The sequence below is a fragment of the Anguilla rostrata genome, chromosome 1 (genome assembly GCF_018555375.3).
Source record: "Anguilla rostrata isolate EN2019 chromosome 1, ASM1855537v3, whole genome shotgun sequence".
Taxonomy (NCBI): Eukaryota; Metazoa; Chordata; class Actinopteri; order Anguilliformes; family Anguillidae; genus Anguilla; species Anguilla rostrata.
The window spans coordinates 5,128,160-5,155,829 of record NC_057933.1 but is presented as its reverse complement, the minus strand read 5'-3'; the positions used below and the strand labels follow the sequence as shown (position 1 = coordinate 5,155,829).

At 46.6% G+C, this 27,670-nt stretch overlaps 3 protein-coding genes across 4 annotated transcripts in view; all 3 read left to right on the top strand.

The window, feature by feature from the left end:
* kif6 (kinesin family member 6) overlaps positions 1–2,369 on the top strand; it is a 92,360-nt gene extending 89,991 nt beyond the window's left edge. For both annotated transcript variants that reach the window (XM_064302045.1, XM_064302124.1), the window contains one exon: positions 1,625–2,369. In XM_064302045.1, coding sequence (XP_064158115.1) covers positions 1,625–1,641 — 17 coding nt within the window. In that variant the 3' untranslated portion in view covers positions 1,642–2,369. The remainder of the gene's footprint in view (positions 1–1,624) is intronic.
* Positions 2,370–2,701: 332 nt separating this feature from the next.
* Positions 2,702–10,641, top strand: LOC135239344 (potassium channel subfamily K member 16-like). The gene is made up of 5 exons (XM_064307946.1): positions 2,702–5,339; positions 7,312–7,426; positions 8,119–8,285; positions 9,128–9,296; positions 10,418–10,641. The coding sequence occupies exons 1-5, from the start codon at positions 5,127–5,129 to the stop codon at positions 10,639–10,641; spliced, it is 888 nt and encodes a 295-aa protein (XP_064164016.1). The 5' UTR covers positions 2,702–5,126.
* Positions 10,642–13,791: 3,150 nt separating this feature from the next.
* kcnk17 (potassium channel, subfamily K, member 17) lies at positions 13,792–19,691 on the top strand. Its single transcript, XM_064307935.1, has 5 exons — positions 13,792–14,047; positions 15,982–16,096; positions 17,398–17,564; positions 18,363–18,531; positions 19,447–19,691. Exons 1-5 carry the CDS (start codon positions 13,814–13,816, stop codon positions 19,689–19,691), a joined length of 930 nt encoding a protein of 309 aa, XP_064164005.1. The 5' UTR covers positions 13,792–13,813.
* The last annotated feature ends 7,979 nt before the right edge of the window (positions 19,692–27,670 follow it).

The window sequence follows — 27,670 nt, the reverse complement described above, 5'->3', positions numbered from 1 at the left end:
ACCTACCCCCCCCCCCCCCCCCACCCTGCTGCACTCCGAGAGGACCTGGCCATAGGTGACACCCCCCTCCCCCTCCCCCACCCAATGTCTCCTGCAGCCGGTTTATACCCGCACCCACCAGGGCACACAGGGGAATAAAAAGCCCCGCTTCCTGATTGGCTGAGTGGCCTTGCATTGGGGACCACACAGCCTCTATCCAGGTATTGCTCGAGAGCCCTCAGACCAGAGGGTTATAAGATCTCCCTCCTACTTCTTCTTGTTGTTAATTACAGTGTTCGAAGAACATTACAGGGCCGGGCTGCCTAACCCTAACCCTGTTCCTTGAGCTCCTCCGTCCTCTAGGCTTTAATTTCGACGCTAATTTGGCTCACCTGACTAGTAATTTGCGGCTCAGCGAGTTGCTGACAGAGGCGTTCTTTGTTGTGGTTGGAATGAAAGCCTAGATTTCCAGGAAACGGGGTTTGGCAGCCCTGCTGTAGCTGTCGAACGAGGGTGTACTCTCTACGGATCGGAGTGAAAACCTGCGGGACGGTAGATCTCCAGGAGGTTGGGCGGGTTGGGCTGGTTGGGCGGCCCTGTTGCGGGGGTGTGCTTCTGTGCGTTAATTACCGAGAGCCTGATTTCATTTTACACCTCCGTATCATTAGCAGTTGTTCCTTTGGAGTCTCCGCTGTGACGCCCTTACCTGAGTATGGAGTCCTGCAGCTCCTGTGCATTTACCTGTGAGCCAGGGACTGTTCCCCAGCACAGGCCACGCAGACGTACAGGGGCAGCTGGCGGTACTGAGAGAAAGGGGCGTGTCTCTCGCTGGTGACCGTGGGAATCTGGGCGTGTGATTGGCTGGGACTCATGCGGCGGTAACTAGGGCAACCCTTCCTGCTAAAACCCGCCCTAGGCCTGTGTGATGAGTCTCGTTCCACCGCTGTTGACTGTTGTTCATAGTCAGCTGACCGACTCGAACCCGTGACCGGACAGCTCAGTTTCGCCGTGCCGGTGAGCTAATTTTACAGGCTGAGCAGCTCAGTGGCGCTGGAGACCGAGCTGCGCACTGAGAGCGCCATGGAAACCAGGCTGTCGTTCATCACCCAGCATGACGCTGGCAGCTCGCCGTCTCACTGGGAAAGAGTACGGCATCACCTGACCGCCTGAGATCAGAAACTTTCCACTCTTCATTTATTTCGTTTTTTTTTTTTTCATTATCATGAAAAATAAGTTGTGCAAAGTACAGTGACTTGACTTGGAGTTCTAGTTTTAAACAAAAAATTTTTATTTTTTTATTTTTTTATTTTTTTATTTTTTTTTACAGTTTCTCTCTTTCACTCTGCTCTGTCTCTTGTTCCCTCTCTCCCTCTCTCTTACATGGTACCTCTGCTTTTAAAAGATTGATACGCCAGTCAGAGAAAGTGCACTGTGTTGCCTGTTACGGTCCGGTGTCACTCCTCCTGTTTGTAGTCTTGATTTTTGCAGAATGACACTTCCGACCCTTTCGGCCCTGTGAATGGAGCCTGATTCCCAGTGATACTTACACATCTTCAGATTAACCTGCAGAGAATTTGCTTGTGACATCACTCAGCGTGCAGCACGTGGGCAAATCACGGGCCGGCTTTGTGCTTGTGTGTTTCAGGAGCTGCACAGCACTGAACTCTGAGGGCCAACTGCCAGAATGCCCAGAGGCTCCGCCCACTTTTCAGCTACATCACAAGTGTGAACCTGCCCCTGTGGGGACATCCCAGAAGTGAAGTGGGAGAAGTGCCCCTACCTGGGGCAGCATTAGGGAGGGGGTAAATCAGGTGGCGTGTGCCTTGTTGGAGGGGGGCCAGGGGGAGAGCAGAGGATAACTCATCCTGTTCTGTGAGAGATTCGGCCTCTTTTTTTGAGTGACGGCTGTCGACCAAGCTAATGCCTGCCGGTGACTGTGACATCACACATCAATCAAACCCGGCCCGTCGCTACGGAAACACAGCAACAGCCTGAGCAGGCTGCAGTATGTCAGCTCCAAACAAACGCCAACACAAAGGCCCCAGTAAGACTGGACCGCCACTGCACCAAGCACTGATGATCAACGCCAAGAAGCAGCCTAATAACAAATGTTTCTCTTTAAGCCCTTTACAGACACAGACTTATAGTCTTGCTGCAGATGTATGTGAAAGTGTTAAAAAAATACCTTTCAGACATTTCATTGCCAAAATGTGTGTATTTTGTGATTCACTGTAAAATATTTAGTCCTATGCAGGTGCAAAAACATCTACACGTCAACAGAAAATGTCTTTCAGTGCTGTTGTATCAGATGTGAATGATTGTGTGAGATTTGTGACAATCAAACCCACTCGGAAACATTCAAACTCAAAAACAGTAAATTCAGAATTTAATTGGTTTTTTCTTTTTGCTTCAATCCACCGTCTGTAAGATCCTATAAATAGAGACACATTTCCTTTTTTATGTTTGTCTACTCTGTTTATTCAGTAGTTTAATATGAGTTAATATTTAGTTATATGTAGCCAAGGGGCCCCATGATGAAATCAAAGAATATCAGTTCAGCCCACAATAGATGCTCTGATCAGTTATATCTGTGTGCTCAGCATATTCCCTTTGACTGAATCCTGTCAGATTCATGCTCAGTAGGTTTTTCTTGACGAATCTTCAGTCATTCTAGTGATCTACATTCTGTCATTCTGGCAGATGGCTGCTCACGCTGTAGAGAAAGCGGCGGAAGTCTAGATAGACTGTCCTCTTCGCTTGTCTAACCAGTCACGGTTCACTGCTAGGATTCCTGTAGAAACCTCCTGCAGAGTCCTGTCGAAGCTGGGGCTGATCCTGACAGGGGGCGGGAGCCCTGCCTCCGTCCCAAACTCAGGCTTTCCAGCTGTTTTAAAGGCCGTGTTACTGGGAAGCTGTGGGGGGGGAAAAAAACCGTCTGAAGATTCAGAGGAAGATCAGTGGAAAAATTTTAGCACCTAAGTGATTAGGAGTCAAAGGTGAGAGGCACCACGGAAATTTCTGGAAACCGGAAAGTGAACGAGCGGCTGTCTCTCTGGGAAAGAGGTGCAGACGGGAGCGCGTTTGGGGAAGAAGGGAAGGAAAGTCCAAAGACGTAATCGAAACGCTTCCTGTTCTTTTGGGATGGCGGGACGGGGGGGGACGGGGGGGTGGGTGAAGGAGGGGGTGGGAGAGGGCTTTTCTTCTCATCGCAGGCAAAGTGGGGGTTTTGCATCGATCCTGCTGCATTTGTGTAGCTCCTCCATTTTGCCTGTGGAGCTGTGGAATTTGCATCTGGGGCAGATCCCTTAGGTGTGTTCCAGGTGTCTGCATGGGTGGAAGATGACCTTTTCCAGTCACTCCCCATTGCATTAGCAGCCCCCCCCCCCCCCCCCTCGTGTGTACACTCTGTTCCTGCCATTGCCACCTGTATTATTAACCCTTTAAGGTGTGAGATCACAAACATGTGACTGGAATGTTCTCGACTGAACATTATAATGCTGATGTCACAATCACTACTGATGAAAGCGATTCCTTTGAAAGCAGCGCTGACTTAGAATTTTGAAAAAAAAAGACATTCTGAAAACCCTACTCTTCAAAGGGTTAATGATGTTCATACAATTGTCATCTTAGCTCCTAAACAGCGAGGATTCAAACCTGCAACCCCCACCCCCCCCCATGGCCTCGTCCTTTTCTCTAGCAGAGGCCAAGTAGGGTTGGGAGGAGGGTAGAATGATGTTGTTAATGTTGGGGCAAATTGAAAATGGCCGTCACCTTTTCTTAGCAGCTTTGAGTCTTTACAGTGATTTTTATGCGAGTGCTTCAGCAGGGAGGCGCCCTGTTCGTCCCGCCACTTGAGATCCGTGCCTGAATTTACGACCGTCGCTCGAGGAAGCAGAGCGAACGACCCTTTTAAATGCACTTTACGTTCGGCACTTCAGACGCTGGATAAATAAACCGGTTGAGAGGTGAACGGCTTTTACGCGCTGGCATCCTTGCCATTTTTCATTATAAAACACGAACAAAATGGATGCAGTGAAAGGGCATTAGATACTGCATCCTTCTCTGGTGTTGTGGATGGGCATTCACTGGCTCAGGTCCATGTTGACATCACATCGGGTTGTCTTGTGACAGCGTGCGTGGCAGCATGTGTGTGTGATGGTAAAGTTTCTTATTAATGAGCCCTCCACAAAGTGATTTTGATGTCACATGACCTGCCGATTCAGTACACGGAGACCAGCTTTCGCGAGCTTAACCGCAGGCCTAGGTGTGTTTCTTCATGTTGTTGTTTTAGAGGTCTGGAAAATCAACAGGAAAATCAAATCGCGCTCAGAGGAAGCTCCCGTCTTGTAAGGCTGAAGTGCTTATCCCCAAAAGTCAGATCACTTGAACAACCCTCAGGTAAATCTGGTAAATTATTAACCGATGTTCTGCTGACTCAATACACCCAGCTTCCTTCTTAGTGAGGGGCAGTTGGCGGCGGTGGGGGGGTGGGGGGGGGAGCTGGTTAGATTATGTGGATGGATGGAGGAGCGTGTGGAGGGGTAGGGTTAGTGGCGGTTGTCAAAGGAACCGCAAAGTCATTCCAACGTCAAGCACCTGTGTGACACCTCTGAGCCAATCAGATGGAGCGTTCGCGTTGCCTCTGGTTGGCTGGTTCCCTCACGGCAGACCGGAGACCCTCGTCGCTCGTCAGGAGACAGCCGGTCGTCGGGACGCCAGCCGGGCCAAAGCTGTGCCGTTCCTCTGAGCTCCAGGGACCCTTCAGGGAGGAAACTGACTTTCCCTCAGCTCTCGAACGGAGGAAAAAAGGCTCCGTCCAGCGTTGCTCCTGAAAGCAGAAACATCCGCTGAGACGCCTCTGGCTTTCACTCTCTTTTTGCTGCTTTTGGAGAAGCCCGAACAAAAAAAACCATGGGAGAGCTCTCGGAGGCGTCGCTCTGTCCGCCATCGTCACGCGATGAGACTTTCGTCTGACCGAGGCCCGACTCTGTGATGTCACTTTAGGCGTTCTCACGACGACCACGACGACTTCATCTCAGTGAGGGCACCTGACAACCGAAGCTTCAGCTGTAACAAAGGGTGGTCCCGAAAACTCATCCGCCCCACAACCCTCCCCCTCCCCTCCCAAACCGGCGGCGCTTCCGTCCATGGCCCGGCTCCAGGTGACGAGCGTGAATGTCAGCTGGACCGGGCTTCTCCTCCTGGCCCACTTCCTGTACCTGCTGCTCGGCGCCACCATCTTCCAGATGCTGGAGCGCGAGGCCGAGAGCAACAACCGCAACCACTTCCAGCTGGAGAAGCTGCACTTCCTCATGAACTACAGCTGCCTGGACGGAGCAGCCCTGGAGAAGTTTGTGCAGGTAACTGTAGAGCCAAAATGGAGGATTGTTTCTTTGCGCTTGGTGCCGCCGTTCTGTGACTTGTGGTGCGCTTCTCGAGTGTTGTGCTGGCTTGCTCTCTAATTTAACTAAACCCCAGATGACCATCTGCTTAATGTGTGCTTTAGACATCAAACCAAATGTTTAACTTGGGGTCCATATATTCCAGAATGTGTATACAATTTTTTTTTTAAGGAGATATTAACATGGAAATGCAGATGCTGTGAGGCATATTTATCAGGAGACTTGTCCAGATAACCCTTTGTCTTGTTTTTTTTTTTTGCATTCTAATTGCATTCCTTGAGTTGTGCTGTATAACAAAAAGATAGCTTTCATCAGTATTTATGTCTAAATATACCATTCTCTTGAGTGGAATAAAATCGGATTTTTCCCTATTGTAATTTATGGAAACCCCAGATTGTTCACCGACATAGAATTGATCTCTTTTACACAGATGGCGTGGTCAGTAACCGTAAAAATAAATAGCCATTAGCCCGTAGATATGGCTGTGCAGCTGATAATACAGCACTTGGTTCGCTTCATTTGAGACGGTACGATAAACTGTTGCCTAGTTACAGAACCACAACATGGGATGGATCGGGTTTAATTGGATAAATCAGATCAATAGGGTGTTCCAAGGCAGGTATTGATATGTTTGCTGCACTGATAAAATGCTCTTTAAAATCCACAGGACTTTGAGTTCACTGTTCATTTTTACTGTACATTGTCATTTAGCCATTTATTGATAAATATATTTATTACATTTTATTACTCACACACTGAATCTGTAATAGACCGAATGAAAACATGAAAAAGATTTTATTTATCCTTCATTTAGCCCGGAAGGTCCCATTAAGATACAGTATCTCCTCTTCCATGAAGTTCTGGTCAGAAGTCAGCAGCAGTCTACAAGTTTCACATTTAAAAGAAAAAAATGATTTAAAAAAAAAAAAAAAACTATTTTACGTGGTCATATAAAATACATACAATTCATAAAAATGTAAACACGGTGAGTGAAGTATTTGAAAACTTCACTATGTACAATATTTTAAGGATGTGCTGAAAGCTATTGCATTACATGTATCTGGCAGACGCTTTTATCCAAAGCCACGTACAGGTGCATACCGAAGGTCATTGGAACAACTACAATACACAGGTCTGATAAGCTACAATACTCATTATGTAACAGTTGTCCATAGCCATGAACACATGAATTCAAGTTCACACAGTAAGCATAGGCTAGGTCAGAAAGTTGTGGTCAGTCAAACTAGGAGTCATGACAACCAGCCACAACATGGAGACAATGATACAAGTGCAATGTAAGTGCTGGATGGAGGCACACGTGTAACGTGAAAGTTATAGAGGAACAAGACGGAAGGATGCAAGTGATAAGAGCGATCCTAGATTGTCTGTGCCCTGTAGTCAGTCCAGCTGCAGTCTGAGGAGATTCGTCTTCGGACCACAGCAGAAGATGGGCGATGACCTGGTAGAGGAATGGGGATAAATAGAGGAAAGGCCACAGGACACAGGTTTTTGGGAGTCGGTCGGTTGAGGAGGAATAGAGGGAAGGCCACAGGACACTGAGGTTTGGGAGTCATCGTTGGGGAGGAATAGAGGGAAGGCCACAGGACACTGAGGTTTTGGGGAGTCAGTCGGTTGGGGAGGAATAGAGGGAAGGCCACAGGACACTGAGGTTTTGGGGAGTCAGTCGGTTGGGGAGGAATAGAGGGAAGGCCACAGGACACTGAGGTTTTGGGGAGTCAGTCGGTTGGGGAGGAATAGAGGGAAGGCCACAGGACACTGAGTTTTGGCGTAATCAGTCGGTTGGGAGGATAGAGGACCACAGACATGAGGTTGGAGTCCGTCGGTTGGGGAGAATAGAGGAAAGCAGGGACACAGGTTTTGGGAGACGGCGGTTTGGAGCTGGTTAAGGCCTGCTCTCGCCGTCTGCCAGGTGATCCTGGATGCCTGGGAGAAGGGCGTGAATCCTTCCGGAAACTCCACCAACCCCAGTAACTGGGACTTCAGCAGCTCTTTCTTCTTCGCTGGGACCGTCGTTACGACCATAGGCAAGTCTCCGCAACCACAACCATAATCATGACCCAAACACACACTATACAGTCATTATAACCACAGGCAAGTTTCTGCAACCACAACCATAACCATGACCCAAACACACACTGTACCAGACCTGGGTCAAATACATATTTGATTTGGATTCAAATACTTTTCTGTGCTCTGTTGATCTTGCCTGGTGTAACTGAGCCTGCTAATATGACCAGAAGGTGGGCTTTGTACTTTTTGAGAGTATTTCATTGGTTCCAATACAAAAGACAAGACCAGTAAAGCGTAGAAAAATACTTGAATTCAAAACAAATACGTATTTCACCCAGGTGTGCACTATACAGTCATTATAACTATAGGCAAGTTTCCCTGACCCACAACCATAACTCTGACCCGAACGCATATCATACAGTCATTATAACCATAGGGAAATGTCCATGATCGCCACCATAACCGCAACCCAAACCCTAACTATACAGTGTACTGTACAGTCATTATGGTTATAGACCAGTTTCCCTGGCCACAACCCCATGCACATACTATACAGTCTTTATGACCATAGGCAAATTTCCTTGACTGCAACCCAACCCAAAGCACACATTGCACATCGTCACTGTAGGACTGTAGGGAAGTTCCCTAATCTGTTCCCATAACAGAATGGCAAGCGCACCCGCTGTGTGCGTCTTTCCCCCCTCAGGTTACGGGAACCTGTCCCCCAGCACCACCTCAGGACAGGTGTTCTGCGTGTTCTACGCCCTCTGCGGCATTCCGCTCAACCTGGCCTTCCTCAACCAGCTGGGGAAGTGCCTCACTCTGCACCTGGGACGCCTGGAGAGGGGCGTGGTCTCCGTCGGGAAGCACAAGGTGACGTCACAGGCTCCGCCCCCTCTCTGGCTCTCTCTGCCCATTCCGCACACCTCTCTCATGATTTAAAAAATATTACATGTATAAAATCAAACCAACTAACCATCTCACAGTAAAAATCTTCAGGTTCTGCAATGCTGGGGCTAAACCAGGGCTGTCCCGCCCTGTTCCTGGAGCTCTACCTTCCTGTAGATCAGTGGTAACCAACCCTGTTCCTGGAGATCTACCATTCTGTAGATCAGTGGTAACCAGCCCTGTTCCTGGAGATCTACCATCCTGTAGATCAGTGGTAACCAGCCCTGTTCCTGGAGATCTACCATTCTGTAGATCAGTGGTAACCAACCCTGTTCCTGGAGATCTACCATCCTGTAGATCAGTGGTCACCTGTCTGAGACTACCATTGAGACTTGTACCACTGTTCCTGAGTCTCCATCTGTAGATCAGTGGAACCACCTGTCCTGAATCTAGCACTGTAGATCTGTACCACTTTCGTAGATCTACCTGTAATCTGTACGCCTGTCTGAACTACCTCTGTAGGTTCATTCAACCCTAGTTGGCACCACCTCTAGCAGCTCAACAAGATATCTAGCTGTTAAGTGAGGTGTGCTTTGTTAGGGTTAGAATGAAAACCTACAGGATGGTAGATCTCCAGGAACAGGGTTGGTTACCCCTGCTGTAGGTTTTCGTTTCAATCAGATCTCTGTCTGTTGAATTAGGTGAGATTTGTTAGGGTTGGAGTGAAACCTCGCAGGACGGTAGATCTCCAGAAACAGGGCAGAACGGCCCCGGTTTAGCCCCAGCATTACCAAACCTGAGGATTTTCATTTTCCCACGATCCTCAGCAATCGATGGAGGTCCTGGCCGTGGGCTGCTTCCTGCTCATGGGCAGCATTCTCTTCCTGGTCATCCCCCCACTGGTGTTCAGCTATGTGGAGGACTGGTCGTACGGGGAGGGCTTCTACTTCGCCTTCATAACGCTCAGCACCATCGGGTTCGGGGACTACGTCGTGGGTGGGTGTGCCGTGGAGCCTCACGCTCTCGCCAGCTTTGACCTAATGGCGCATTAAGGGCGCGTAATACGCACATCCACAAGGGGGCGCTGTGTAAAGGGCACATTACAAAAAAAGTGAAAATATACCCTATACCAGGGTCCTCAATCTTATCCAGAAAGGGCCGGTGTGGGTGCAGGCTTTTGTTCCAACCAAGCCGTGACACACCTGATTCTACTGATCAAGGTCCTTAGCCAATACTACTCTAGTGGTTTATCAGTAGAATCAGGTGTGTAACTGCTCGGTTGGAACAAAAGCCTGCACCCACACCGGCCCTTTCTGGATAAGATTGAGGACCCCTGCCCTATACAGTTAGTGATTGTGGTGTAGACAACATGGGACAGTTAGTATTTACCATGGCCGTACCCCCCCCTCCCCCCCCATCTTCATAACATGCTTAATATAAACGCATAGGTTTTACTCCTTTAACTTGTATTTTCTGCACCTTACACTTTTGAAATGGTGAGTGTCCCTTGAGTTTTTTAGAATACATGTCTGGATTTTTGGGCAGTAGTGTTCAACGGCAGATGATTTCCCCCAGCTACTCTGCAATGTTTACACCCTTCTGAGCTTATGTGCACAGCATGAAAACATCGATCCCCTTGGCAGGTTAATTTTAATTTACCAATCACAGTGACTGTGCCAACAAATTAGTCCTCCTCCACGCTTGTGATAAGTTGCCTATTATCAGTTGCGTTATGCAAACTGGCACACAGTCAAATTAGCAATCGAGTCACATTGAGTTTGAATTGGCATCATCAATTGCATATTTTCCTAAATAATCAAAGAAGCAGACTGCCAGTTGTTTTGATGAAGACCTGTTTGAAAACACTGAGTGATTATACGAACGGATGAATTAATTAATTAATATAGTTTATTTCGGTCATACGTTATAAGGAACAAAATTTGACAATTTGTGTGGATATGCAACAGACAATACATCATCATCATACATCATCATTACACTAATCCATTTCACACGATAAAATTCACACAACCAATGACTGAAGAAGCGTGTGTTATTAAGAAGCGAGAGTTAGCTTTTTTTGCACGGTGAGGCTAGAGGTGTGTTTACCTTCTCAGGAACCGACCCGCACAAGCAGTACATCTCCGTGTACCGCAGCCTGGCCGGCGTCTGGATCGTTTTCGGCTTGGCCTGGCTCGCCCTCATCTTCAACATCGGCGCCAGGGTGATGGAGCACGTCTTCCAGCTCAGGCACTCCACCCCCCAGGCCCCGGACAAGGACGAGGAACGCCAAAAACCGGAGGAGGGGGCGGGGCAGAGAGCCATTCAGCAGGGGGTGTGAGGGCGGGGCGGGGCGGGGCGGAGTGGGGTGAGTCAGGGCAGGGCTGGGACGAGAAGTATGACGCACCTGTCGGATCGCCTTACTCAAAAGGTGTGTGGGGGGGGTGTGGTCAGTACTATCAGCCCACGTTTACTTTGTCTTTGGGACCGCCCCTTTCATGGGACAAGCCACGCCCTGTGTCCTGTTGACCAATAATCTCACGGGAACCTAGAGAACACTGTCTGGGCCTACGGACAATCTGCATGAACTGCAGCATTTATATAACATGCAACAGCACTGTAAACAAATGCATTGTAAAAATCTATGCTATCTTACAAAAAAAAAACCATTTTGAAGCCTGCCATTTTATGTCTAATAGTTTGGTTGTGGGGACTGTATGTGTGCCTTTGTGCACTCATTTGCATCATATGTGTGTACAGATTGTGCAGTCTGCTTAGCACATTGTAGAAGTAATAATGTGTTGCTTTACATGTGTTTTACATGTACGTGATCTCTGAATGTAGTCTGAATGTATTTTTTCCTCAAGTTACAAGTGTCTCAAATATATGTTCATTGCGAGTGTGTGTGTCTGTGTCTGTGTCTGTGTGTGTGTGCGTTTGCCCACTGTACATTGCAATAGTTCAATACACAAATCAGAATATTGTTTATAATCTTTGAATAACCAATGAAAATGTTGTGGTCTTGTAAAAGTTTTGATTTTCAGTAGAAAGCCGTGTACACTCTACATCCACAGTGGGATATCATGGGAGGCCATTTCACCTATAAGACTGATGATCTTTACACACCTGTTGTCATAAAGACTGTATAGTATGTGCATGGGGTTTGGGTTGTGGTCAGGGAAATTTGCCTATAGCCATAAAGACTGTATTGTGTGCGTTTGGGATGCAGTCAGGGAAACTGACCTATGGTCAAACAAAAACTGTAGAGTGTATGTTTGGGAGACAGTTATGGTTGTAGTCATGGAAACGTCCCTATGGTTATAATGACTGTATAGTGTGTGTTTTAGTCAAAGTGCTGTCCCTTCCACTAAGGGAAACGGGCAGGTGCAAAACAGGGCTTTCATATCCGACCAGAACGTCACGTCTCGCACATCTAAACAAAATGGCAGGTCCCCGACCGGTCCCCACAAGTGATGAGAAGCTGAGGTTCCATCAACCACTGAACGAGTGGAGCTGCAGCGGACTGTCAATCACTGGCTCAAACGATACGATTGGTCGACAAGATATGACACTCACATGACATGAATATGGTGGCTCCACCCATTTTGAGTTTCATGTAGCCCTTGCTCTCCCATCGGAAGTTCACACTCTAGTGCGCTGTACCAAAAGGCTACCGGGAATGCTAACAAACTCACTGATGCATGCTGGTTGTCATAAACAACAGCAACATTCTCTGTGCTCAATAGTTACATCAGACACGTTGGTAAGAGCAGTGATTCCCAAACTTGTTCATGGAGGTCTACTGTCCTGTTGGTTTTCATTTCAACCCAAAATTGGCTCATCTGATGCTGCTGTTGGATGTCGGATGAGGTGTGCTTTGTTAGGGTTGCGGTGAAAACCTACGGGACGGTAGGTCACCAGGAACAGGGTTGGGCAGCCCTGCACTACAAATACAACCCCAGAGATCAGCGGGGAGGGGGCCACTAGAACAAACTCTGCCTCTACTACATGTGTTGGCTTGGGGTCACTGTGGATTGTGCCTGTTGCTATGGGGGTAGATAGCACTGGGGGGGGGGGGGGTAGATATGGGGTACGGTGGGGGGTTGGTGGTGACCCGGTAAAGGCTGGTGTGTGATTTTTTTTTAATAGGCGGGGACTGTGGCATGGGCAAGCGGAATGGTTGATACCTTTGCCATGTCTGGTATGGAGGTCCTGGCAGTGTCATCAGGTTATCATCATGCTCAATGAACCAGTCACTCCTGAGCACAGCTCACAAACCATTCTGGCTATTACTGTTGAGCAGGTCATGTGATTTAACTGTACATGTTTCACATAGATTATGAAAAGATGATGGACATGACACCCTCATGGTCATACCCCTTATAGAAGTGTAAGAGACTGCAATATAGTGTGATTATGTGTAATTGTTTTGTGTGTGTCTTTACACATGTCAGTTACTGTAATTGTTTTATGGTAACATATGGATATTTGATCTGTCAGGTTTGTTTCTTCATAAAATCTTTGTGTTTAGTATTCTATCCATGGCTGTTTATGTCCAGTATTTCCTGATGCAATCTTTATGTGTGGGAGCCTGACCTTGGCTCTGTTGATATAAATTTCCTGGTAAGGTCTTTCCAGATGTCAGCCAATCTGTTCCTGTAATTGTTTCGTGATAACGTGTGGGAATTGTGTGTGGTCAGATTCTCTCTCTCTCCTGGTCAGACCTAGCCAGCAATGGGCCAGATTCATTCTCTCTCTTCTGGTCACTGACTGACCCAGCATTGGGTCAGATTCTCTCTCTCTCCTGGTCACTGACCTAGCCAGCAATGGACCAGATTCATTCTCTCTCTTCTGGTCACTGACTGACCCAGCATTGGTCCAGAGTCATTCTCTCTCTCCAGGTCACTGACTGACCCAGCATTGGACCACATTCTCTCTCTCCTGGTCACTGACTGACCCAGCATTGGGTCAGATTCTCTCTCTCTCCTGGTCACTGACTGACCCAGCATTGGGCCACATTCTCTCTCTCCTGATCACTGACTGACCCAGCATTGGCATGATTCAAGTTCGGTCGGAGGCTGCTGCTGGTCAGCTGACTGGCCAGCATATGCCAGAAGGTCAGTTCCTCTCTCCTGGTCACTGACTGACCCAGCATTGGGCCACATTCTCTCTCTCCTGATCACTGACTGACCCAGCATTGGGCCAGATTCATTCTCTCTCTCTCCTGGTCACTGACTGACCCAGCATTGGGCCAGATTCATTCTCTCTCTCTCCTGGTCACTGACTGACCCAGCACTGGGCCAGATTCATTCTCTCTCTCCCCCTGGTCTCTTCCTCACCCCAGAAGCCGGATTTGCATGATGTCTTCAGAGGCGAGGGATCGGGAGGGAGGTGGACACTGGCAGTGGCGGTGATTTGCCTGCCTGGGCCAGCCCAAATACATCCCCACCCCAGGGAACGCGCAGTTCCACTCCTGCCCAGATGTCCTGGAACCGGCTCACCGCGCCACCGTCATGCTCCCCCTGTGCAACTGGAGCTGCTTTTCGGGGTGCCTGCCCACCCGGCTGCCCTCCATCCTCCTGCTGGGACTGCTGTACGTGGTCTACGTCCTGACGGGAGGGGCGGTGTTTTGGAAGCTGGAGGGGCCCCCCATGGTGGAGCAGATGCGTAGCGCCAGGGAGGAGCTGGCGCGGCTGCAGAAGAATATGCCCTGCCTGAACGAGGAGACCATAGTGATGGTGGCGAAGGTGAGCGGTGGTGAGTGGCCTGAAGGAAGCGGGGGGGGGGGGGGGTCACCGCGGGCGCCACGGGCCGAGCCGGCGGGGCAGAAGAACACCGGCGGGGGCGGTTTGGCGGTTCGGCTGTCCGGGAGTCGCCGGATGGAAATGTGACGCCAAAGTAATTTGGGAGGTTGCCAGTTTTTCTCATAATAAATGATAAATGCGATAACGATAAACGATATGACGATAAATGCGACATATGTTCAGGCAAATGAGGAGCCCTGGGTTGGGGAGGTGGGGGGTGGGGGTTGGGGGGGGATAGGCGGGTCGGAGTATCTGAGTGGGGGGGGGGGGGTTTAGTGGCTTTTTCCTCATCCCAAAATGTTTTTTTAAAGCTGTGTTGCGTGTTTCAGAACAGACAGAGAATAAGCGACTAGCTAAAGCTAAGCTCCTCTTTCATCACATCGCTGGGGAATGGCTGCTGTGGTTTACAGAGCGTCTTAAGCAAAGCAGCGCTTTGCGTAGGCGAATCGCGAGCCTGGGGCAGAGCTGCCCAGGGTCTGTATTTAACTCAGCCACTCTCTCATGTCCCTGGGCTCTCCTCCACTTCTGGGACATCAACAGGGGACTGTTGGGGACCCCCCATCTGTTGACTGGATGAACCCCAAAAACACCGTCTGATATTTTGCTGTTGCAGATGTCGTCTTTGTGCGCTGTGTTGTTTTTATTGGTTGCCCCCCTAACAGTTTCCCCCCCCATTGGGGATAATAAAGACAAAATGACTTTAATGAATTTGATTTTTTTTGATAAAGGATGTAAGACAGATGAGAGAATCTCACTTGTGTAACTTGGTCGTGAGTAGTGTAGATTAATTCAGCTGGTGCCAAGGGCCACGGTTGCGTTTGTGTGATATGCCTGTATGTAGAGCGGCTGTCAGATTCATGACACACCTGGCAAAGGTGATTACATAACAGGGCTGGGTCAACACTGGCATTCCGACATGAATATGCGACATAACTTGGATCCTGGGTCGGTTAGAAGCCATTTGAAGTGGGTCAATCGAGTGAAAATGGGTTCTTTCAGTTTTGTAAAAAAAAAAATAAAAAAAAGAATTTTGTTTTTTGTTTTTTGTAAGTCATTTTTATACCTTGTGATTCAGTTCTCCAGCAACACGGTTCTAACGCTGTTTCTTTATGAAGCAACCAGCTGAACTACCAACTGAGAATCATTCCATCGGAATTAGAACAATCTCAAGCGGCCATTCTAGCTAAAAAAAAAACATTGATTCACCGACTAGGTGCTCATCAGTTTTATTAAATAATATTGATGATGGTGCCCATAATCTACTCATTTTTATTAGTTAGATTTGAAAAAGGGCATCTATTTTCTTAAGGCAATAATTAATTAGAAATGTATATTTTGACTGTGCAGCAAATATATATTTCTCCTCTTATTGCAGTATAAACATTATCATAAAATTTGTAATTATTTTAACATTCTAAATGAATGGCTCCAAAACTTGAAGCACTTTCTAAGAGTTCTCTAAGAATTCTTTTCATACCATCATTTTTTCTCAATCATTTCTTTTTTATATTCAACTGCTACCTTTTCCCTCTGCTGGTATTAGTTGCAATTAACCTATAAAGAGAAAATACAAAATACAACTGCTGAAACTGTAGGGCTCTACTCTAAAAAATAGTTTAAAAAATTGTAAAAATATGTCACTGTATTTTGGTAAGTTCTGACTGTCCTGTGGTAATACTGATTAAGATTGAGAGTACTGTATAATGTTTACGCTCACGTATTTTGCATGTTTTGCTCAATATTTCACTGCATGAACTTGTGTGGGATCGGAATCATGTTCATGTTACGAATGTGAAGAAAAAAAAAAGGGGAAATCAACATAAATGCGACACTGGAATTAAAAAAATAAGACAGAATTAAATCCCCCCTCCCCCCAGGTGTTGCAGAAAGCCACCTCCAATGGGCTGAGCTTGAAGGACAACCACACGGCGGACGGGGTCTGGAAGTTCACCACCTCAGCCGTCTTTGCCGCCACTGTGGTCACCACCATTGGTGAGACGCGTAAAATGGCCACGCCCATCTCACCTCACTTCACACTGTGACACACTTCCTGCGTGTTAGCCCTTAGCGGTATGGCTATCCACCGTGGAACTCCGTGTCTCAATTCCAGCCTGTGTTACCCCAGCAGACCTGGGTCAAATACGTATTTGTTTTGGATTCAAATACTTTTTTTTACGCTTTATTGATCTTGTCTGGTGCATTGGAACCAATGAAATACTCTCAAAAAGAGCAAACCCCCACCTTCTGGTCATATTTGCTGGCTCAATTGCATCAGGCAAGATCAATAGAGCACAGGAAAATATCTGAATCCAAAACAAATATGTATTTGACCCAGGTCTGGTTCCTAGGGCATTGCTGCCATGGATTTGGGGCTATAACCTCCCAAGGGAGTCCAAGGGAATTAATTTGTGTCCCGTCCCGGGGACATGAGACTCTGGTCTTAATTTTAAGAACTGTACATTTTGCTATGCTGAAATATACACTACAAGGAACATCCAACAGAAATAAATTTAATAATACATTTGATGATATGTTCACTGCAATGTGTTTTTGTCAAGACACTTGTATTTTAATAAAAAATACTTTTTTCTGGCTGGTCCCAGGAGGACAATGTAAAAGCATTCATTGTCCTTTTTTTTGTTTATTTTTTTATTTTTGTTCTGTACACACATAGAAAGGTCTCATCAATATGTGTATACTTTGCAACCAAAAAGCCTGGTGCAAAATCCCCATGTGGTGAAACCGTAACACTGAAAGGGATAAGGAATTCTGTGTTCCTCAGAATTATAAAATCTGTCATTTATTTTATTTTATATATTTTTTTCGTAAATATGCATTTTTTTTTATCGCTATGGACAAAATTTAATTTTGAATATTTAATAGCCATCAAAAATCTGGACATAAAAATGAACATAATACAGTGTTTATGCCAGGGATCCCAAGCTCTTGGTCCTGAATGTCTGCACCCAGGAAGGTTAAACCCTTGCCTTTAGTTTGTCCATTACAGCCATGTTAAATTTACCATCTTGCGCTGAATATTACATTACATTACATTACAGGCATTTAGCAGACGCTCTTATCCAGAGCGACTTACACAACTTTTTTACATAGCATTTTTACATTGTATCCATTTATACAGCTGGATATATACTGAAGCAATTTCGGTTAAGTACCTTGCTCAAGGGTACAACGGCAGTGTCCTACCCTTGAATCGAACCTGCGACCTTTCGGTTACAAGTCTAGTTCCTTACCCACTGTGCTACACTCCGTCCTGTATCTTCTGCGTGCCACAGGCTACGGAAACATCAGCCCCACCACCACGGCGGGCCAGATCTTCTGCGTGTTCTTCGCGCTGTTCGGCATCCCGCTGAACGTGGTCGTGCTCAACAAGATCGGCAAATACATGCTGGTCATCGGCAGGATGGTCAGCAGCCTGATTGAGCAGAAGCTCAATCAGAAGGTGAGACGATGCGTCCTGAATTGGCTCGGGCCAGTTGCCCAACTCTTTCCCGTGTTGTGCATTTCATAGTTTTACTTTTATCTTAATCTGACCAAAGTGTTTTTGTGCTGTGGGAGATCATTTGCTATAACTTAAATTGTGAATTGCTTTTTTTTTTTGTTTTTTTTATTCTTTTACGATACACCATACTATTTAACCTGCTGCTTATTACATACAATAATATCTGTATATACACAGCTGAATCGCTTAGTCCTACCACATCTGCCTCTCTGTTAAAGCTTCTGAGAAACGAAACAGTCAACAGAATAGTCTTTTTGAATTCGAGGCTTATTTAGCAGGATATTTCACTATACAGAGAAACCTGCTGAACCTGATCAATCGCTTCAATGGTATCGTTTTCTAGAGAGAAACTACAGAGCCTGTATAACAAGGCAGAATTAAAAAGATTTAAATTTATTTTCAAGCCTGTTGCCTCTGTTTGTGACCCACTGTGGATTTGGAGCTGAAATCCAGTACCAGCTTTTTCGTGTTTTGTCCTCTAATCCAGAGAAGGGGTAAAGGGGAAACCAGTGCATAAAGCCTAAAGATGGCATCAGGACAAGCCTCTTAACTGATATTCAACACAGGAACGGGAAGTAAACCTTTAAAACAGGAAGTAGTTCTGAACAGAGGGGAAGGGGTGTGAGTGTTGAATGGGGTGGGGGTGGGGTGTTGGGAGAGTGCAGATGGCTGGCTGATTCTGGTTCTGGTTCCGATTCCGGTTCTGGTTCCGGTTCCGGTCCTGCTTTTTCCCCACAGAGAGGCATTAGTGTACTCGTCCACCTGATCTCCTTCATGTCGGGGGTGACCATTTTCTTTGTGGTGCCCATGCTGGTATTCAAAGTGTTCGAGGGGTGGACATACTCTCAGGCCATATACTACTGCTTCATCACGCTCAGCACCATCGGCTTCGGAGACTACGTCGCAGGTAGGGCTCCCCCTGCTGGGCCAAGAAGGCACTATCCATCCCACTCGCCCTCCACTCTGCAAAGACTATTGAGGTGTGAGGTGGGAATAAGATTAGAAGCCCCCTACAGCGGTGATAACCGAGCCTGTTCCCGGAGGTCTACCGTCCTGTAGGTTTACACTCCAACCCTAATTTGGCACAACTGACTAATTAGCAGCTCAACAAGATCTCTGGCTTTTGAATGAGGTGCGCTTCGTTGGGTTTGGAGCGAAAACCCTACAGGACTGTAGATCTCCAGGAGCAGTTCCAGATTTTGAAGGGTTCCGAGTTTCACAGTTATCCAGCTAACTCAGTAATCCTGTGGCCCTTTTTCACAAAGCAGGGTTACTGAGTTAGCTGGATAAATGCACAGAGCCCTCCCAAATCTGTATTGAGCAGACACTAGCTTTCATGCAGATTCATCCACACTTAGCAGAAGCTCTTATCCAGAGCGACTTACACAACTTTTTACACAGCATTCACATTGCATCCATTTATACAGCTGGATATACAGTATACTGAAGCAATGCAGGTTAGGTTCTTTGCTCAAGGGTACAAGGGCAGTGTCCTACCCAGGAATCAAACCTATTACCTTTCAGTTACAGGCCCTATTCTACGCTACACCAACGGTACACACCTACTATTCTACACTGCCGCCCCTAATCTAAGCAAGGCACTAAGAAGTTCAAAACTGTTTGTGAAACGAGGGCCTAAAGCAAGGCTTAAGTACAAACGAGTCACACAGAGAAGTGTCTTCGTAGTAGGCAGTTTTCAGTAGTAGCCATTGTTTCAGCCTTTTCTGATCTCGGCTTCCCTGCGTGGGGAGAAGAGCAGTGTTCATGGCTGAGCTGTCGATCTCCTCGGCAACCTTCTAATCTTCCGCCCTGTCCGTCACAGACGACAACCCTGAGAGAGTGTACCCGGACTGGTACGGCCCCCTGATGGGGATGTGGATCTTTTTCGGGCTGGCCTGGCTGGCCCTGCTCATAAACCACAGCATCGAGCTCCTGGAGGAGTACAACAAGCAGTGGAAGGGCGGGGAGGGCAGCGAAGACGCGGGGGACGCGGGCGACGCGGGGGGGCAGGCCGACACGGAAACGGTGATGACCGAGATCCAGACGCCCGACGAGAACCCTCCGTGAGTGTGCGTCTCTCTCCCACACGCAGTCCGGAGACATTACATTACATCACACCACATTACATCGCACCACATTACATCACACCACATTACATTACACCACACCACATTACAGTCCACATCACATCACATCACATTACATCAAATGACATTACAGTCCAAATACATCACACCACATTGCATTACATCACATTACATCACACCACATTACAGTCCACATCACATTACATTACATCACACCACATTGCATTACATCACATTACATCACACCACATTACAGTCCACATCACATTACATTACATCACACCACATTGCATTACATCACATTACATTACATCAAATGACATTACAGTCCAAATACATTACATCACTGCACATCACATTACAGTACATTATATTACATCACATTACATAACATTACAGTACAATACATTACATTACCTTACATCACATTGCATTACATCACATTCCATTACATTACATCACACCACATTACAGTCCACATCACATCACATTACATCACATTACAAGGTTCAATAATCATTATGTAATTGCTGTTCAACCCAGATACAGCCCAATCTGTCAATGTGCATTCAAGCATGGGGTTTTATAAATTTAAATTTTTTTATTTTGTAGAACAAAATTACATATTTTGTGAATAGCAGGCCCAAGTTTTCTAACCAAAGCCTTGTTTTGCTGAGGGAGCTAGCCTGTTAATTAGCTGTAATTTAAATCCTGAATCACTGCAAACGTATTATTCACAATATACGATGTGCATTATACAACTTATACCCAAAGCATAATATTTATGTATTTATTTATTTATTTATTTACAACCACCCACTTGCACTGTTTCCATAGGGATAGCGGGAATACAGAAACAGCCAATCAGGAAGAGGAGCCTCAAAAATGAGACTCCACAGAATCCCTGTGATGCAAGATTCTTCACTGAGGAAAAAAAAAAAAGACATTATCTTTTCATTTGATGGAAAAAAAAAGTTTCTTGGTGGAATTATGATTATTATTATTATTATTATTTTATATAGTTTTAGCCAGTGGTGTAGCGTTCATTTACAAGTGCAGAGGTTCAGCAATTACAGCGATGCATTTAAACTCAAACCAAAGACGACCAAAAACCACAATGTTACATCACAGCATTTAGCAGAAGCTGCTATCTAGGGCAGATTCCACAGGTCACACACAACCCGTTTATGCAATTGGACGATTTTTACTGAAGCATATCAGGTTAAGCACTTCGCCGAAGGGCGCAACGGCCACGCCCCAGCCAGGAATCAAGACCGCAAGCTTTAGGGTAAATTCCAGCTCTGCTACTGCACTCTCAGATATGCTCTGCAGTGCCCTTTAGGGTGTAATATTCTTTGGGGATAAGTGGCAGAGTACACAGGAATGCTTTATTGAGACTGAAAACAGAAATCCTTCCTAAGACCCAGCTATTCATTTTCTTTCCCCTGTAGGGGACGTGAGTCCCTGGTCTTAATGTCGAGAACCACATATTATACTATGCTGAAACCCACAGCAAAAGTGACATTTAAGAAATAAAGAAATAATATTTTTGAAAATGTTTTCACTGCAACATGTTTTTTTTTTGTCATTCAAGACTCTTGTACTATGTACAAAAAAATAAAACACTTTACCTTTTTTTGTTTGCTGGGCCTCAAAAGGATATGACTGGGTAACATATAAAATAAAAATAATAACTTAAGCCAACCACATAACCACCAGGGGGCGATATCACCTGTTTCTGGGCTTGCATTTGTATAAAACCGAAAACAAATTCTGTCCATTCTGTAGAGCACCATCTCTAGAACACAAAATCATTTTTTTAATCTCTTAAAAAAATATATATATATTATTCTTATCAGTGGCAAATTTTGAATAGAGAAAAAAGTATTTGTTATGTAAAGTTTTGTTTAGGCTATAGTACTTTTTTTTCATTTGTTTCTTTTGATATTTAAAAGTAGAAAAATGTATTTCATGGTGTACGTGTTATATTTTGTACAGAACGCTTTCAACCGTATGTTGTAATGTTGTAAAAACTAAAAATAGATATAGTGGAAATAAAAGGCTATGGAAGGGACGGTGTATAAATGCTACGTGTGTTTTTAACGCGATGCGCAGTAGGACGGCGAGCGGAGCCGGGAGAGAGCCTTTGTGAGACGCGCGCTGACCGGGGAACGGGAGCAAATTCTCCGGGGAACACGGGTCTTCTGAGCCAGGGTTACATAACGGCAGAGAACACCGCCAGGGCGTGGCCTCACTGGCCGCTCCGCGGAGTCTCGTTCCGCTGAATTGACGGAAGTCTGATATTCCTTCGCCTCTGCGTTCTGCCGGTCCCGGTCGGGTTCTGTTCTGGAGGTGGGACATGTGCAGCACTGGCATCAACACTTGCCTGTGCAAGCAGATGTATCGCACGCTGTGTATGAGTATGTGTGTGTATACATGTGCGTGTGTGTGTGTGCGTACATGCGTGTTTGTGTGTGCGTGCGTGTGAGTGTGTATATGTATGCATGTGTGTGCATGCATGTGTGTGCGTGTGTGTGCGTACATGCGTGTGTGCGTGTGTTTGTGTGTGCGTGCGTGTGAGTCTGTATATGTATGCGTGTGTGTGTGCGTGTGAGTCTGTATATGTATGCGTGTGTGTGTGCGTGTGAGTCTGTATATGTATGCGTGTGTGTCTGTATATGTATGCGTGTGAGTCTGTATATGTATGCGTGTGAGTCTGTATATGCATGCGTGTGTGTGTGTGTGTGTGCATGCATGCGTGTGTGTGTGCTTTTGATTCCGCAGCTCAGCAGTGCAGTGGCTCATGCAGCCCATGCAAACCACTCAGCCTGCATTTACATCTACGCCAGCAGGCAGCCACTGACACTGGAGCAGCCAAACTTTCCATCTGAGGGGTGAGTGTCAATTCCCAGGGTAAATAAGGCCATTTCTGTTTCCTGTGTACTCACCCACACACACGCACGCACACGCACGCAAGCCCACACACTCACACATGCACATACACGCACACACATATACTTCACATGTACAGTACTTCTCATTTACCAACAGGAAATATGTCACACATAGGGTGTTTGAACAAACTTTATTATTAGCAGCTGAGAACACAGTACAGACCCAGATGAGAACCTTCAATGTGAGTCGAAAAACAAAAACAAAAACGTATTACCAAGGTAATTAATACACATCTCTTCCACGTGATTACATATCAGCAGGTGACCCAAATAAAGGAACTTCAGTAACCTTGTCCATGGTCGCGATACACAACCGCGCCAAATTATTTCCATGGGACGTGGGGGCTATCAATTATTAAACTGTATTCGTACGCTGCAGGCGCTGCCGTGGAGTGTAATCGAAAGCAATCACAAACAAGGTACAACCACAGCTCAGGCCCAGACCTCAGCTGGGCTGTGATATGCTGTTATTGTTCAGCCGGTAATGGCTGTTCGGCGATTAGTGTAACTGCCGAATAAACAGTCACTGCGTGGAACGGCCTGCCAGGTCATGTAGCAGAGGCAGAAGCCCTGGCGGTTTTCAAGACCAGGCTTGACGTGGTGCTAGACGCTACCTGGATTTGTAGGTGAACGGAGCGCTAGATGCACTTCAGTGGCAGGAAAATGGCAAGCAGGTTGGGCTGAATGGTGTGATCTCATCACGTTATGTTATGTTTTATGTTACGTTATGTTTTATGTTATGTTATGTGTTATTACGTTATGTTTTATGTTATGTGATGTGATGTTATGTTATGTTTTATGTTATGTGTTGTTACGTTATGTTTTATGTTATGTTATGTTATGTTATGTTTTATGTTATGTGATGTTACGTTATGTTTTATGTTATGTTATGTGATGTTTTATGTGATGTTATGTTACGTTATGTTTTATGTTATGTTATGTGATGTTATGTTACGTTATGTTTTATGTTATGTGATGTTATGTTATGTTTTATGTTATGTTATGTTATGTTTTATGTGATGTTATGTTACGTTATGTTTTATGTTATGTTATGTGATGTTATGTTACGTTATGTTTTATGTTATGTGATGTTATGTTTAGTGTTGGAAATGCCTGCTCCATACTGAAACGTGAGAAATGAGATGAAGCCATTTTTTGGCTCTGCGTAAAGCTGTCCTATTTTCTGCTCGTCAAACGTGGGGGGGTGTGTCCGGGGCTCGACAACCACATGTGAGCCGCGAGCAGCCAGGCCAGGGGTCATTTCGCCTTGCGTGCTCCTTATGTTTTTTTTTCCTCGAGTGCTCATTGGACGGAATTCCCCGGGGGGCCTCGACGAATGGGTAGGCGGTTTCCCCTTCCAGCCCGTCCTGAGAACAGACAGGGGCCGAGGCAGGGGTGGGCGGGGCTGTTACATAACCCAAACCTCACCCCCCCACAACCCGTCGGACTGGACAGTTCGCCATTCCGCTGCTTCCTGTGATCTCCGCCACCTCAGCCCGCACCACCCCCCCCCGCCCCCCACGCTTACGGGTCAGTGGACAGCCCGCGCTGCTCGTAGCCCAGAGATAATGGGTTTGGAACCGTAAATAACGCCCAGGCCTGCTGAGTGTGCGCATTTTTACGGTAGGTGGGGTGTGAGCTGGTTTGGGGAGATGACACGAAAGCTGATAGGATTGCGTAACATGCACAGAGGTTCCCAAAGCTCCGCATTCACAGTGAGTGGAGCCTAGAGTGGGGCCTCACGTACCTACAGAGCCATACCCACAGAGGAACATACCTGCACAGTAACACACTCACATTGTAACATACTAACAGAGTAGCATGCCTACTGTAACATACCTACAAGGTAAAATACCTACAGAGCCATACCCAAATGGTAAATGGATGGTAAATGGACTGAATTTATATAGCGCTTTTATCCAAAGCGCTTTACAATTGATGCCTCTCCTTCACCAGAGCAGTCAGGGGTTAGGTGTCTTGCTCAGGGACACTTCGATATGCCCAGGGCGGGGATCGAACCGGCAACCCTCCGACTGCCAGACAACCGCTCTTACCTCCTTAGCTATGTCGCCCTAGGAGTAACATACCTGCACAGTAACATACTCACAGTGTAACATACTTACAGAGTAGCATACCTACTGTAACATACCTACAAGGTAACATACCTACACAGTAACAAACCCAAACAGTAACATACCCTCAGAGTAACCTACCTGTACATTAACATACCCTCTGTCACCAGGCACGTGAAGGTAAAACACTGGTCTTGCTTCAAGGCTGACATACACAGACATGCATGTACAAATATACACACACACACACTAACCCCCCCCCCCCCCCCCTTCCAGCTGACTGGCCCTAGGCTTCTCTTCCTGGCAGGAATGGAAGGCAAAACAAACAGGGGGCCTAGATGTGTAAACACAGCTTGTGCGTGTGCGTGTGTGTGTGTGTGTGTGTGTGTGTACTCTCGGTCCGCGTCATACCTGGATCCTGCTGTCTGTCTTTCCGTCCGCCCGGCCGGCCTTGACCCCTCTGTGAAACACGAAGTCACCCCGCTACGACACGCACAGTCAGGTCACAGCCTGAAACGCGCCTGGAAATGATCCAAACCGCAGGTGTCGCACGAGCTTGGGGGGAGTGAACCCCCCCCCCCCCCCAAACCAACCACCCACCCCCTTACGCACACAGGACAGCCCACCTGGGTCGGGAGGAGTGTTAGGGGGCTCGGCACAAATTCGTCCAACTACTAGCAGGAATGACACTGCCCCCAACCTGACAAGAGCTGTCAATAACAAACTTCAAAAAAACGACCGAGTCAGAGATCAGTGCTCCAAAAACAACACTACGTGCTCTAGGACTGTGAATGATTGGTCCTGGAGAAGTACAAAAAATCTGGCTATAATTTCACAGCGAGTTCTAAATTACACGGGAGTTTCCAGCAGGAAAACTAACGTACGGGAAAAGGCCAACAAAAAAAAAAGACACGTAAATAACAAACACGTGAAATCTGTGTCACAGGATAGTATTCCAGGGCACAGAGCCAGTGTGTGCGTCTCTTAATCGAATGAAAAAAGGGAACAATCCAGATTTCTGTGTCTCTCTGGCTGGTCAGCACATGACCGCGATGTTTCCCCAGTGATGACTCTGCCATAGTAGCCCAGAGCTGCGTCTAACCCTGACCCTCTCCCTCAAAAATAAACAAGCTGAATGTATGCGAATTCAAACGCACAATGGTGCCTTTTCCCCCCACAAGGAAACAAAATGGCAGTTAACCGATTTCTGTTGGAAGACCGGCCCGTGTTCCGAAATATGACCATAACGGCATACCACGTATCCCACGGCTACATTATTAGTTATTTCCAGACCAGTGATCACTATAAATTTAAAGAGTGTGTGACACAGTGTGAATGGTTGAACACATAGTACATCCTAGTTTGGGCAAGGATCTCCGTTGTTGTCATAGCATGTTTTCAGAAGCAAATCCTGCATAATTATGCGACTGTTGTCAGTTTCTGTATGTGTATGAGGGTCAGGGGTTGATGGGTGGGGGGAGGAGGGGGGTGAGAGGGCAGGTTGTACTGTTGTGATTGTCCTCTTGCTGTTTTTCTTTTTAGGAATTTTGGCTCCATTTTTGTCTTTAAAGGGGAGGACCTGTGATTGGCTAATAAAAAAAGGTTATCTGATTGGCTGAAAATAATGTGCCTGCCAATTTATCGTCCACTCCAGCAGAGTAGGGAGTGGTGGCAAGATTGTTGCAACACAAAATACGTGATACACAGAAATGAGACATGATGATTCATTCCAACAGCCAGAAGCCTTTACAATGAGAATTAAATTGTTGTCATGGTGATGGTGGTATTTTTAAAAAATGTTGTAAAAGTCATTGCTTTTGTAAGGCACGGAAATGGAAAACCAAATAAATTGGCCTAAATCAGATAATAAAGTGACACATGACCTGTCCAACCAGTAAGCTGTAAGGGTCACGATGAGGTCACCAGAGCACCAGGGAGTTTACCCAGAACACCACGCCGGGGTCGACGTCCCCAGCACCTCAGCGTTCTGCGGCCCTGGTCCCGGTGGGGCAACAGGGGGCGCCGTTCGCTTTTGAGAAGCGCAGGTGTGGAAGGGGTCGTGTAACCAGGGCAACGGCAGGCCAGATAAGGGGTGATATTCCGCCCGGGCGTATAGCAGACCGGATGCTGCTCGGCTCGCCAGTGGAAAGAGAACGCCGGATTTTACGGTCCGTTAATCTGCAGGAATTTTCTGCGTTTTGCTTTGTTTTGGTCCAACTCCATCCTGATTACCTGCACAGCCAGGTGGTGACGTTTCTGTGTCCTGCCACTGCGGGGGAGGTGGGGGGGGGGATGGGGGGGAGGGAGGGAAGGCTAGTTTGTGATAGCCTGCTAGCTCCTGTGAATTAGCCCCTCAGAGGATCAATCAATCAAATCAAATTTTGTTTTGTGTAGCGTATTTTACAGCAGTTGTCACAATACGCTTCACAGACAACCCTGGCCCAAACCCCCACAGGAGCAAGCCTAAGGCAACAGTGGCAAGGAAAAACTCCCTGTGGCAGATGGGAAGAAACCTCGGAAGGAATCAAAAGTTATGGAAGAGGAGGAGCAAAAGTTTTGCCTTCACCCCTCTCACAATACCTATAATTCAATGTCTACATATCTCTCCTTCTCTCAGTCTCACCATCCCATCCATCAAAGCCAGCCCTTCAGGATGTCATTTCTCTCTCTCTGGGTTCTGGTGAACAGTCTTATTTTACAGCAGCATTCAGCCCCAGAATCTTCAGGAGTTCAAAGCTAATTTACTGTCGTTCAGCGTGAGACTAAAGTGAAAAAAAAAACCAAATCTGCGCGCGTGTGTGTGGGAGGCAGTTCCTGAGAACTGAGTTAGTTTTTCTCCTAAGACATAGCTTTGTTACAATGCTGCATTTTGTTTTTCCACAAGTCACCACAAGTTGCAGTGCGAAATACAAACAGGAGGCCATGACTGTTTG